This window comes from Toxotes jaculatrix, chromosome 15 (assembly GCF_017976425.1).
Source record: "Toxotes jaculatrix isolate fToxJac2 chromosome 15, fToxJac2.pri, whole genome shotgun sequence".
NCBI classification, from domain to species: Eukaryota; Metazoa; Chordata; class Actinopteri; family Toxotidae; genus Toxotes; species Toxotes jaculatrix.
The window spans coordinates 6,744,075-6,759,161 of NC_054408.1; the positions used below are offsets into that span (position 1 = coordinate 6,744,075).

The 15,087-nt window shown below is 39.6% G+C and overlaps 1 protein-coding gene across 1 annotated transcript in view; it reads right to left on the reverse strand.

Annotated features, from left to right (window-relative positions):
• The window catches only part of itgbl1 (integrin, beta-like 1), a 35,818-nt gene that overhangs the window by 20,110 nt on the left and 621 nt on the right, over positions 1-15,087 (reverse strand). Inside the window, exons 2-5 of the mRNA XM_041057226.1 lie at positions 11,261-11,463; positions 3,612-3,758; positions 2,619-2,741; positions 1,276-1,416 (exon numbers count right to left, since the gene is read on the reverse strand). Of these exons, the coding sequence (XP_040913160.1) occupies positions 1,276-1,416; positions 2,619-2,741; positions 3,612-3,758; positions 11,261-11,463 (614 nt within the window). The remainder of the gene's footprint in view (positions 1-1,275; positions 1,417-2,618; positions 2,742-3,611; positions 3,759-11,260; positions 11,464-15,087) is intronic.

Genomic DNA, 15,087 nt, shown 5'->3' on the forward strand with positions numbered 1-15,087 from the left:
TACCACTTAGCCAGCCCTCAGCCAGTCCACTGTAATTAATTTTAGAGAGCTTTACTGAAATCCCACAGGATCGCTTGAGCTAGGTTAGAGAAGCTATTTCACTGACTGCCTGTCCACCAAGCTGTGCTGGCTTTCGGCAGAATTTACATGAGGATTTTTTAAATCAGTCTATCCTCTGTGTTCTCTTTTTCTCTGTAGTTCTAAATCTGTTTTTGTCTCCAGCTCTGTCGTCATGCTCAGCCTCGAAAGTGGATGCCAAAGGTGACTCTTTCTCATCTGTGGTAGCCAGATAGCAGAAAACTCTGGGGTTCTCCTGTCATATATATTCTGACTTCTGAAATAACCTCGATAGCCCAGCTCCACATCTAAAATAATATTTCACAACTGGGTAAGAAACCACGTCCCACCTCTGTTCAGCCTTACAATGAAATTAATATAGAGTTTGTCTATGATAGCTAGACCCTCTGACTACATCCTGTGCTAACAGACTATTCTTTATTTTGTGATTGTCAGTTCTTATTTAACTAATATTCTGGATGTGTTTTTAAATGTTTATTTGCCATTGCTGTACTCATGTACATATGACTGACATAATGAAAGGAGGATATCTGAGTTTTATAGCACAAGCATTTAAAAAGAGCAACCCCTGGAGACAACAGGATACAGGATCTTCAAAATAACCATTATTAGTATAGCGTTTTCTAGGAGGTAACACAATGTTGAAAACTACAACAGATCAAAAGAAGAAGAAAAAAGGATGATTGAGTATCAGTTCCATTTATTTCTTTGTCAGTGTCTCATAACTTCCAGGACAGTGTCTTTCCTCCTGTTAATGGTCTTAGATAAAAGACGGGAAATGAACTTGACCCTACTGAGAATTGTTTGTTGTTTCCTGTTTCCAGGCAACATAATTCCAATGACATTGTTATTGTCATGAGGTGGATTGTAATGAGTTTTGAGGCTGTACTGACAAACATAAAAATACAGAATTTATTGGCCGTACTTATCAGTCCATTATTTTATTGCTTTGTGAATCTGTGGTAATAAACATTTGCATCCACATAATGACTGTAGCAAAAAAAAAAATATATATATATATATATATAGTTTTTCTATATTTGTTTTACTTTGTATATATTTCATTAATATACTTTGATAGTATCACATTTAAAATTAAAATAAAATAATTAAAATAATTTAATCATAAAATAATAATTTTTAAATTGGATCCCAGACTACTGGGGCTGTGTACTTGTTCGAAGCAGGTAAACAGACCTCTGTTGCTGCAGATTTTGCCATCTGGAGATGTGCATCTCCGTTTGCTTTCCCATGGGCTGATATCACACTGGAATTCACATTTGTCTCCATGCCAACCAGCAGCACAGTAACAGTTTCCACAGTAACACTGGCCATGGCCTGGAAGCAGATCAGAACACACATGCAACAATTGATCAGTTCACCTCTGTCAGTGGTGCAGATCAACTGTCGCTTAAACAGATTACTAATTTAAATGTACAGGTTTTAGTACTTTTAAATGAGTCTAGAAATATCACAAAATTTGACGCTGATTTTTTTTTCTAACCAAAGCCAGAGAAGGTGCCCTCTCCTTGTTTATGTCTTTAATCAAATTTTCATGTCACATTTTACAAATAGCAATGCATTCGAGATTTTATTATCTGTTTACATTCATTTATTTGTCTTGCTTGACAAAAGTGACAAATTAAAACAACTACTGTATTTCTCGCAAAGGCCTGATAAGCAAACTCAATAATTTGTTTTTCAAAATTAGATTGTGAATGGCAAATTAACACAGACAAACAGCCACAGGAAAACCTGTGGGGAAAGCAGAGAGGAATAAAACACCATCAAATGCAATGACTTGACAGGTCAAACTATGCTTAACTTCCAATTAACCTTCATGGGCATGTGAGACTGATGTCTTTTCTTATTTCAAATTGCATAAAGGGCACCTTGTTGATTTCGAGTCAGGCAACTCGTCTCTAGCAGACTTTTAATGTTTCCAGCTGACTTGTTTGAAAGTGAAAACTCTGGCAAAGTATTCTAAATATGTATTTGATGGCTACGTACATGATGTCACATTAAGTCAGTGCCATGTAAAGATGCAAAAAAGCTGAGGGCTGAAGTAAACATGTCCATGAAAAAGACACAGCAGCTTTGGCCAGTTAACCCTCGGTTCAGACTTAAAAGCTAGATATATGATTTACTGTTACTTTTTTCAAGCAATATCTTTCCAATTAAATCCACATAAGAGTCAGACAGTTACCCTAATGTTAACCTAAGCTCTTATATGGTTCCCTTAGCATGTTCAGAACTTGACAGGCCTGCTGTGCCTAGTTACGGTTGCTGAGCTATGATTGAATTGCTGTTCAGTAGATGGTTAGCCACACAGTGAATTGACGTCAATGTTGTCTAACTTTCAGATAGCAAATCATCAAATTGTGGCAGTATTCCTTTAAGTGTTCATTCAAACATAGAACAACTTCAGTTGGTATGACAGCAAATAACACATGAAGCGACAGTCCTTGGGTACCCATAAGCTAAATGAAGGTGGCTGCACTGGGGAAGAGTGAGTGTGAGACAGGGGCTGCGAGGCATACCTCCACACACTTCTCCTGTGTCCTCATCGAGACACTCGTTGTCGTCACACTCACAGAAACGTCCCGTCACCAGACCCTTGTTGTCCTCATTGTCACACATGCAGCTCCCACAGTGGCAGGTGCCTATGGAAGATCCCAGCTTTAGACACTGTTCAAGCTTATTTGTTGGATAAGGTTAAGGTTGTAGGTGTTGTGGATGGATGGATGTGTGTAAGTTTTGATGCAGTGCACTTTAAGACCGATAACCCAACTCATTTGCAGTTGTGTACTGGTGGCACCGTCTGTGCATCATGTGCCAACAGATCTAGACTGGTGACTGAGCACTGCTGAAGGTGGTGGGGTGTGCATTTGTGTGTCTTTGTGTGTATACTGGAGTTTTGCAAATGATGCGCTATAGGGACAGAAGACTATACAGCTACATGCCGGGAATAAATTTGCATTTCCACACGCTCAAACAGGCCGCACACTGTACAGTGCATGCTTTCACAGACACACTCAAGCTCACATGCAGACACACAAATACATGTTTATCCTTCATTTAGCTGGAGGCACTGAAAGAAATTAAGTTCTGGTCAGTAATAAGCTATCAACAAGGTCAAACTCAATACAATACAAACTTGTGAACTATGGTGTTGACAGTTGACAGTTTATTAGAAAATGAGTAAGACATTATGAAAAAAAAAGACCTTGCAATCAGAAATCACACCTTTAGTTATTAAAGTCAGTAGTTTTGCAGCCTGGCAACCTAAATACATTTATAAACACCATTGGTTCAAGCTATTGGTCAGAGCTGGTCAAGGAATGTATTACTGGAAAGTCTGACCAAAAGCAAAATACTGAAAATTCTACTTTATGAAACTGTTGTGTTTATATTGTAGGCCCAGAATATTGTATACGAGGCTGGCTGTGATGCAGTTTTTTCTTAATGCTTGAGTGTATTATCTTGCAACTGTGCACTAAGACTCGTTGTTTGTATGTGTGTGGTCGCATTACCTCTGTTGGAGCAAACCACCCCCTGTTGGTTTTTGCAGAGCTCTTTGCTCTTCTTGCTGGGTAGGTTGCACTCTTCCTGGAACTGGCAGGCATCTCCGAACCAGCCTTCATCACACTCACACATCCCACAGTCACAGTAGCCACGGTCTAAAAGGGAAACATAACACACCACATGCTGTTTATCAATGCTGAAAAGCATGCAAGTAATTCAAATCATCCTACAAACAGAAGAACACACAGTGTTTTCTTAAATGAAAATGATGGCATTTCGCTCCCAGGAGAGTATAGGAGCCACAGCTGTAGGATTCATTTGCCCTTTGACTTTTAATTATTCTACTAGATCTTTTTTATTCCCAAGTGACTCTTTTTAATGGATGTGAAATATCGTACACTTCCCTTGAGATGCATAAATGTACATACAGTAAGCAAGCAGGCAGGCAGTACCATGTTTCTGTTACATTTTTAAGTCACATTTGCAATACAAACCTTTTTCTTACAGAGTTTCACGATGACAGATCGGCTTCCCCATCAAGCACTCAATGAGAGAAATACCTTGTTTAGAGTTCAGGGGACTTGCACAGGCAGTTTGCCGTCACTATTTCTCATTCTGATGGTCACGGTGAGCAATATGAAAAACTGGAGGAATCATATGATGCAAATGAGAGCTGTTGACAAGTTATTATAAATGCTGCTCCCACTGCATTCAGTAGCAAGGGGCCTTGTATGTCACACTCAATCATTCTTCTGACTCGTTCATCATGTAAATGTGGTGTCCTTTTCAAGGGCTATCCATCAGTCATTAACAACAGGGAAGTCCCATGTCTCTTCTCATTATCGATACGTCTCAGGGGACACTTTGGAACAGTTATGTGGAAAATAAGAATATGGAAAGTGCACTTCAAGGAAAGCTGCACCACAGAGACAATACAATTCTGAGCAAAATAAACTGATTAAAACAATTTCAAACTTCCATACAGTGCTGTTCCTGTCATACAAATTGTTAAAACTGAGAGGCTCTAAGTAGACTGTACTTTCTGCTGGCTGTATAGAATTACATTATAAATCCTACTGTGACACTAGGAGCTTCATATACCAGTATATACAAATATAAAGAGAGTTCAACAGATCGCATTAAGTTCAAAATTAATTTGATTTGTTATGACAGTGTTGCCGGTCTTGTAAAGAGGTGGCTAAACTACATTCTCTCACTTGCTCTCTACACTGGATGTGTTTTCTCATCCAGACTCACCGTATCCCTGTGGGTGATGAAGCTGTCAAAATGCATACTAAAGTGCAAAAACAGTCAAAAACAAAGTTGTTTTCCAGTAATTAGTGATTCTTCAATGACTGTTGCATCAAACAAAATCTACTGTGGACCACAATGACTGCACATTTGTTCCTGTTCTATTCCTGTGTGCTTATTATTTGATATGTCATATTTATTTACACTCAGCACAGACCTATAGAGACAGTCTGAATAAGAATAAAACATTCCTTTTTTTAATTTATCATTTAGGTTTTACAGATGGGAACTACCACTAATAGCTATAGACCATTCAGCCACAACATTAGAACCAGTTTTAATGTTGTGGCTGATTGGTGTAAAACAGAATTAGATTAAAGTCTCTCCAATTTAATTCGGCAGACTATTACAAAGTCACTGCCACCCACTAGCCCCCATTAATCTCCTCTTGACAATCACTATGACATATAAAACGGCCCCTCTTTGTCTGGTAGGCGAAAGTTTATATGTGTGGGAAGGTGGCTGTCTGTTGGCTGTTTGTCTTTCCTGATGCTTCCAGAGCAGTAATTCTCTGTGGCTTGGGGGTGTCGGGGTCCATCCTACACTCCTCAGACAGACACACGCAAGCAGCCAATCAGGTCCCCGACCAATAAACAGATACTTCCAATGGGGGTAGGAGAGAGAGGGTGCATTCTGCATATCAGTGTATCAATGGCAGTAATAACAGGTGATGTAGTGTTACCGTGATTAACTTCTGACAAGGAGAGGAGGTGACTCATGCAGCAAGCTAATTTTGGATTTGAATTTCACTTTTCCTGCTTAATGATTAACAAGGTATAATATTGGCAGGAAGATATACAAGGAAATAGGTTTGTATGGAACATAATAATTCAGCGCTCTTCAGTGATTACTGGTTAAGTCTATGTGCCCAAAGTAATTTACTCTCTGTTAATGGAAAACACTCACATCACTAACATTTGAGTCAATCTTGGGGCTATTCTGAGATTGCAGTTTCAATTATAAGCAAACCTATAATGCAAAACATACATTACATATTGCAAATCCAAAAACTCCCTGAGACTGTGCTCATTTATTACTAGCACTTGATATTTCCTCTCCAAATGACATTTCCCCACTTACTCTGTTTGGATCATATTCTCTAACATGATACTCATTTCAGTGAGTAATTATTCCTACTTGCTTTCCTCTCCCTGTGGGTTGTGGAGCGTGAAACGACAGCACGTCAGCTCGTGTTCTGTGGAAAAGATCTAGGAGACACCTGTCTCAGGTAATAACTCATTCTCTGTATGCAGTCCTCAGTATGGGGAACCTGCTTTCATCCTTCCAGTTCCTACAATTCTCCACCCAGGCATTCATTTGTCAACTCTGGTGAATTCATAACTTCATAACCTCAAAAGATTTTTTTTAACCCACTCTGGCCAGGATCATAAGTTTATGCTTTAGATGTCACTGTGCAACGTGCAGTGTAATTTTTCTCAATTACACTGCAAACATAAACCGAACACGCATGTGAAGTAAGGGAATAAGATGCCAACAAGCTCAAAACTTAAAAAGAGTTGATACTGTAGGTATTTTTTTTAACAATTATATTATTATTGTACTGAATGGTATGGTACAGTTTGACCTATTGAGCAACAACGTTGGAAGTTGGGGGAAAGGTGGTTCACAGAGTACTGTAGCACTTTATAAATCTGATGTGATTTGTTGAAATTGTACCAAGAGGAAAAAGACTACCGTCAGGAACACACTGTAGGTCTATAAACTATATTTACTGGGCATGTTGTAAAGTAGGTCTACTGTAAGGGTACAGCATGTACTTCCAGGGGACTTCAGAAGCATGAGGTGGTTAAGCAACTGTGCTTGTAGCCTTTAACAACAGCTCAACAGTCTTAGCTGCCACTCACTTCACCAGCAAACATCGATGGTGAATGACCTTTTATGTCGTGCGCAAAGTTAGTTTAAAAAAAAGCCCATCCTACAGTATATTTTTTCCGAAATTGTTATTATTCCCTAACTTCAAATCTTGGTCCCATTTACCAGTATATGTGTATTAGTATGTACTGTAAAAAATTACACTGTAATTTAGCAAGAATCAATATGTACAACATACAGTATACAAAAGAATTACTGATCACAACAATGTAAAAAAAAAAACATAACTGTTTTCAAGTTTTGGGTCAAAATTGCCTTTTACTACTAGGCTCAAACAGACTTGAGTGGCTTTTTCTCCTTGCAGCCCACACTGGAATCATTAGGTGACTCACCACACAGGCACACTGCCTAGCAAAGCTCAGAATATCTAAGTGAGAGCACATCAAACTATGTGCTAGAAAAAAAAAAAAAGAAAAAAAAAATTACAGAGATGAACAATTTAATGGGTTGTAATGGCTCAAGGACTGCATTCCACTGTGGGTCCTTATTTGCTGTTTTTTCTCTCTCTCTTTGGGAAATCAACAGAAATTATGCATTAAACCTATTAGTCACTTTGAACAGACTGCCATTAGTGAGTTGTTCTCCCATGATTAGTTTATATCATCTGTCTATAGTGTCCTTATTGGAAGCAACATCATAAGCTTATGTAATATTGAGGGAAAGTGCATCTGAAGGAGTTTGATTTGGAACAGCACTGGCCAAACTGGCTTCTGACATAAAACCCCCATGGATGGGATCTTCTTTGGCTGTGGCAGGGGGCACAAAGGCAAGGGGCTGAGCCAGGGAAAGAGCAGAGGCTCTGAAAACCCACAGCCTCAGAGACAGAGCGAGAGAGAGAGAGAGAGGGAGGGGGAAGGGGGGAGAGAAAGAGGTAGAGAGGCTAAAATGTGTTCTGACAGAACCCCAAAACAACCATCCATCGGGAGGAAAGGGTTTTCACTCTTGTGCTTGCACTTCCCAATTTCAACTGCTCCTTTGAGACAGGGCGAGAAGGACACACATACGATAAAGTCGGAATCCTAATCGCTAAGAATCATAAAGTTACAGATTGTTCTGGACTGCACACTTGCTTGGCTCACTGCCTCAATCCACATCAGTGGCTGGGGACATGGTAGCTGTTACCAGAAATGCAGAGAGAACCACAGACCTGTGTTTGATCAAACATTTTGTGTACCATAACAGTAAGTGTTGCTGTATCAAGAGTCTTGGATGAAGACAAATTAACATAAATGATTCATTTTATTCCAAATAAGACTGAACTCAAAGATGATTGCCCACTAAGGGGTTCAGTCTTGATATAATGCTCTAATTCCACTCGCTATTGCAACAGTAATTACTAACATGTTGATTATACAGTGTTTTGTGACTAAGACAATGCAAGCCATCAGCGTCCTGGGCCACCCTCTGTGTTTCTGACAATGGAAAAAGACCATACAGTAAATCACAGAGAAGCACAGCCTGTCTGAGCGCACACCAGAGGAAAACACTTTGCTCAGTTCAGCACAAGCGGAGAGACAAAGTGAGAGAGACAGAGAAAGCACAAGAAAGGGGAGAGAGATCTCACGTGGCTCGTTCAATGAGGGAAGAACAGAGGGAAGGCTGTGAAAAAGAGAATGGGAACATTGTCGTGCTGACCTTCGTTTATGAAAACAGGGGAGTTATAACTGAAACACAAAACAGCCTCAAAAACTTGATTTTAATATTCCTTCAAACAATCAAAAACAAGGTTAAATATGCAACTTGAAAACTTCAGAACTTACCAAAGGTTCTGTTTTTCATGTACTGTGGCTTATTTTCAAAATAGGTCAGAGGAAACAGGACAGGGAGGTTTAAACACAGCAAAAAAACAAACAGCAGACTGAAATGATGGGAAGGTTTTGCACAGTTGGTGAACAGATGTTAGTCCAGGTCATCAACCCATTGCTGTGCAACAATATGGGATGTGCCAGAGAGAGGAAACACATGTGACAGCATCAGTGCCATGTGTGAATCCTACAAAATCAACACCTATTCAACAAAAATGGTGCTGGATAGTCTTTGGAGGTCTATTACACTACTGTCTGTTATTTTTAATGGACTGTCTGGTATTTATCTCTGTAACCATGTAGCCATGTGTAATTCGGAATACTACTGGCAATCTTTCTACACAAAGATCAAGTAGTGTACCATTGTACTGGCCACAGCATAAAAAAATTAACATGACATAATGTTTTTTGCCACCCTGCTACCCAGTTTATTCAAAGCATGACTTTGCCCCCTAAGAAGTATCATTTATCACTGTAAATACCCATTTCAAAATTTGATATCCTCAGTGTAGAAAATTAAATTATTTATTAAATATTAAATTAAATCATTTCTGCCATAGGTTATCAGCGGTACTGATCATTTTATAAACTGAGACACTTCACATGTACCGGGACAAAAAGAAACAATGTTTAATGAAGGTGTATCCCTACAGCAGCAATTTTCCTGCAATTATTCCCAAAGAGACCAGGAACATTTTAGTATTTGCTCCCATATGCTTCTATAATGCCTCTGTGTGTGTGTGTGTGTGTGTATAAACATGTATAGAGTTTCCAGTTCAATTGACTTGCATGTCTATTGATTGCATCCATAAGAAACCCATGCAACAAAAGCAAAGACCATGCAAAATACAAACAAAACAAATTGAACCACGAATTATTTCACCTGGCCTTTCCTCAACATGACAAAAGACCAAACAACACTAACAACAACACTTTGTTAAATTTTGACTTGTTGCTGTAACTGAGAAGCTCTGAATTAGCCCGTGTTTGTCTGGTGAATGCCATCCAAGGTAAAAGAACAACTCAATGCCAGGAAAGCTAATGTTTTTGGAAAGGAAAAACACCCAGTTTATCCCTAAGGAGAAAAATCTATTGGATCTTATCAGTGGGCAGTTGTGAGAAGCAGAGATAAGGGAGCCGCAGGGAGAGAAATTGGCTGCCGATCTCAGACAGTAGACCATGCATGCTGCATGGGCCATTGAGTGATGGGGGGAGGGGCCTTATTCTTCTCAATATGCTTTGAGTATAATTATTGGACCCTATATGCACATGGGCATATGACTGTATGAGTATGTGGCTGTTTGTGTATATTTGTGTGTGCACGAGTGTTAAGACTGTGAGAATGAGCCTGATCCTGTGTGTGTGTGTGTGTGTGTGTACAGTGTGTGCCTGGGTGTGAAAATCCATTCCTCTTCTGATGCATCTAGGTTCCATTTGCAGACTGCTTACCAGTGAGTGAAACCCCATTATCAGGCTGAAGCAGGGCCTTTTCACTGCAGACTGCTGAACCATAATGAGCTCCTCACAGCAGCCAACTTGTCTATCCAAATAAATCACTCTACCCCTCACGTGCACACACACACACACAGACACACACACACACACACACACACACGCACACATAACTCACACAGACATTAAACCCTGACACTCAGCCCAGTGACAACAGAGGACACAAAGATGAGGATTCTTTTTCCTTACATCAACATACAGGAATCAACCTCCCTAACGGCTTCCAGGGTAAGTACCTCACTGATGATTATAACAGCCTTAACAAAAACAACATCACAAACTGCAGCCGCCAAATTGACCATGAAGTAAAATCTACAACTAAAACTGTTTCAACAAAAACTGAACATTGTAACCTGGATGAAGAAAAGATTTTCTGTGGGACTGTTGTTTTAGACTGCATTAGTTTAAGCAAGGTATACCTGATAAATAAGGTACTGAGTGTAAAATCAATTTCACTTTTCCCTTTTGATTATGCTGTATATTAGCTTATCTGATTATGTCCAGCCTGCTCCATAAGCTTTGTAGAGTTAAGCATAGCAATCGAACAACCAAGTTCCTCATTCTCTTTGTAGAAATAGTCTTTGTTGTAACATGTGAGTCTGTTAATTTGTTTTTGGAAAGTTACTGTGGAAAGCAGAGACTATCTCATGAGGCAACATGTTGATGAATGTGGATGCCCTCTCAAGTATTCAAGAGAACTTGTAAAATTTCAGACAACGGGCAAAGTTCAAAGCTGTACCTCCCAGCTAAAGCTAATACCTTGGTAACGTATGTGACCCAACCAGCTGTCTATTACCAATAAAAGCCTTTGAAGTACTGCCAAGGTGATGTGTGTTCTCAGAGATACAATGCTGCACCCCTCTGATTCCTCAATACTTCTTTTTTATTTAAAACTAAATAAATTTAGTAGGTTTTTGGATTACTCCCTTAAGCTTTACATTCTTACTAGCACCTGGCAGAGAGAGACGCTAAACATCATCTGGGTGAGTCCATTTTCCAGTCTTCTCTGATGTGAATAGATCTGCTGCATCACTTACTGACCCATCACCAACAACCATGCCCAAGTAGTTTAAAATATGTGCATGTGTGCTTGCACACAACTGCAGTTACATGATAGACTTTTTTAAAAACCATACCGTTGCATGCTTTTCCATTATGTGCTGCACAGACCCAGTCGTGGCACTCGCAGCGAGGCCCATAGAACTTCCCTGGACCAGTGGCATCGCATATGCAGACGCCGCAGTCACATTTGCCCCTCCCACTGCAGATCTTGCCATCAGGTGTCCGGCAGCGGCGCAGGGATGACTCTGTGGACAGTTTACACACACCACCCACCTGGCTGGGAAAAAGAAAGAAAGGTCAGTTGTACTGCAGCTTTGGAAACTTCTGAGGTCAAGGATCAAGTGTGCTACCACCTGTTTCTGCTTGAAATACAAAATACCAAACCTGAGTGAAAGTATTTTTGCACAGATGTGGGAAAAATTCCTTTACTCGGATGTGGCAGGAATGTCTTCCCTCATATATCAAAAAGGACCTATTTAAGATGTTTGCTATGTACAGCATTTATAATATGAATACAAATATTTTAGAAACCCATCATGTTTTTTTTTCTTGTGAACATTTTAAGAATGTTTAGCTGCAAGGTGAAGCCAATTTCATTGGTTCACTGTTTAATTTTCATTTAGAAACAAATTTGAGAATTGTATACAAAGCAATTGAATTTCAAATAGACCATATAGGTTGTTTATCCCTACCCTCGGATATGACCCAGAGGAGTGTATCAGTGGCTAGCATACCAGTCCTTCATCATTGTAGTTACAATAATATACATGCGGTTAAGTTTGTGGGAGGGTTACTGATAAAAGAAACAACACTGGTTTCACAGGGGAAATGTACAGCAGACTCCTGTGTGAATCTCCAGTGTTTTTCTACCCAACCATTCACCCCAACCTCCTCCTGACACAGACTTATATAGTATACCACCTCACTTCTTCCGCTGCTTCTGTCATGATAACTTCAGCCGCTAGAGGTTGCCTAGCAGTCAAATGTAATTGGGATAGTCTTGTTTGGGTCAATATCAAGAAAATAACAAACACCTTGGAAACACACACATACAAAACAGAGTGTGAAAGATGAAGCTAATAAATCAAACTGCACAGAAACAGCTTCAACTTTCATGGGTGACACTTTAGGAGCTGTTGTTGAGCTCTGTTTTTACTCCATGGGGTCTCTCAGTGAGATTTGTTTCATTTGGATGCTGTCTGACATTCTTTTTCTGTCCCTGCCCTGCCTTGATATTGGCCAGCTGTCCAAATTGGGAACAGTAGACACATTTCAAATAATCAACAGATAAAGTGTTCCTGACACTCCCATCAAAATCAACCACAGAATGTGTGTGTTCCATGTGCCGTGGAGAGGTTATACAAGTTCTATTTCACAGAGGTTTCACCCACTGATGGCCTTTTTAGGCTTGGCCAAACTTCTCGGTCAAGCAGCACACTGAATTTTGAATATATCTGCTAATCAGGAGGAGCCCTATAGTACAACATGACGGCTTCTTAATCTCAAGCATGACCATGTCCCTCCCTTCCACTATTTTACTCTGCTCCAGCTGATCTTCATTAGGATTGCTAAGTCTGCTGTGAGCTTGTACTGCTGCTGTTGGGGTTGTTTGGTCTGCAGGATGATTCAGCCTCAGCAACATGGGTAATGTAATCCAGAAGATGGTAAGGAGGACTGTGATGGTGAGAATCTATCAATTCAGGCTTCACGACTCCATGCCCCAACCTGGATACAGTGAGTGTGATGATCTCCTTTCTTCCACACAGGAAACCAAGAATCTCAAATGATTTTGGCACCGGGAGCCCTGTGTAACTGCAGCTTTTTTCTTAGTTATGCTAAGAAAGTGGGGCATGCTAATTGCTGAAGGCCTGATTAACTGTCGATGCTGACAGCATCAGGGAGCAAATTTACATTTTTGTGGCGAGTTCAACTGAATTTTAATGGATGTGTTCCACACAAGTTGTATGACTAAAGAGACAGCTGCTTGACCATCTCTTTTTATCACTTGTTCCAAACAAATTGGTTTTCTTCAGATAAGTAATGGCTGCACCACAACACTATGGCCTAAACCAGATCTGGGTGTGTCAGGGAAACACTGTGTCAGAGAAGCCATTATAGCCCACTGAGGAGATTCCCTCAATCTACTGTCCAATGAGGCAGCTTTGTTGGTGGAGGTGGAGTGAAAGCATCATCATCATAATCATCATTATCACTGGGTGAGAAAGTATGGAAATATGAGAGGCTGTTATTAGTGGGCTTACCCTGTCCTGTAAAAGTATTCTTTTTTTTTTTTCACTGTGCTTTGTGAATATTTTCCAAGTGGTAGAAGGACACATGGAAGAAGCTGTTCACCTTGTGTAAAATCACCAAATGTTGGAAAAATACAAATATAGAAAAAAGAAAGAAAAAACTTGCAAAACCAAGGTAATATGAAAAAGAGCTACCCTGTTAGCCTAGCTACACATACAGCTAGAGCAACACTACTGCCCATCTGACCTTTGTTTCTACAACTGCATGGGATGTTTCTTAGCCACAAAACATCATGGGAAAAACAAAGAAAGCTAGCAAAAACATTTTCACACCAATGAATCTAACTAAATAACCTTTCAAATGCTTGAAGTGCAAAATGAGAACATGCCAAATTAAAAGTTGCAATTGCCACTGTAATATATTACTTTGCTTTAAAGTGGTACTATTAAAATGGCACAAAATGTGAGAGAAGCAGGGGCCCAATTCAGATTATTCCTTTAAATGGTATTAAATGAGCCTTTTTTTTCCTGGTACTGTTCTGTGGGTGATTTAACAGAAAAATCAAAACAGGTTATTTGTATATGTATGAGTTTTGTAATGGTGGTGTGTGGGAAAAAGTCTCTGGACCCCAAGAACATCATGTGACCTCCAGCTTCAATATGCATCACCTTGTCTTGTTCCTGGGAGCTTTTTTTGTACCCTGAACCATAGGGTTCGCTTGAGGGCCTAGTATGTGTTAAAAAGAATAAAGCTGATATGTTGTTACTCTAGTTTTATGAGTACACGTGGAACCCTCCAACCTAATCCATATGCTCTAAGAAATTGTTTACTTTGTGGATGTTGTGTGGGCTAAGCATTACATGGACATTTCATAGCACTTCTCTCTTGCGCTCATAGAACTGAGTTTACAAAGCAGAGCCTTCATTACTGACTGTTTCACACCTACGGTTTTTCACACTGTCAAGTTGTTGTGATGACATACCTGGTAAACAAGCAAGGGAAATGTTATTTGGATAAAACAGAAGAAAACATTGTGATCACCACGATTCACAGGAACTACTGCTTTCTGTGGAAAAAGGTGGGTTTGCCATTGCTGTCCTATAAATACTATGCACTGTAGGACATTTACAATATGATCATTACACAAGCATGGTGCACCTGCTTGGAGTCAACACCCCCTCTGCAGCTGAGTTAAGTTTAAATCACATGGCAGTATTTACAATTCTGCCTACAGGGACTCCACTGTAAAAGGTCAAGATAAACAGAGACAAATATTTCACATTCACATTTTAACTTTTTCCAGTGACTGACTCAAATCATTCTTTCCATTTTCAAACTTGATTCCGATTGAGTGTAACATTTTTTTTAATCTAAGGTTTTACAGTATTAAGGGCTCAAGTTAAATATTCTTGACTTTAGAAAGCAAAAAAAAAAAAAAAAACAAGCGAAAGGTCGCCATTTGCAGTAACAGGTTTTTCACATAAATGAGGTTTTTGCATTTTCCTCCTTATTTTGATTTTGTTTGTGGCAACAAATAATTGCTCAGTAAAAGCTTTTGGAATGCCTAACCCTTGCTCCAGCCAAAATGTCACTGTACATACTTCTGTACCAAACTCATGACCACGAAAGCTGTCATAACATGGTTATAGTA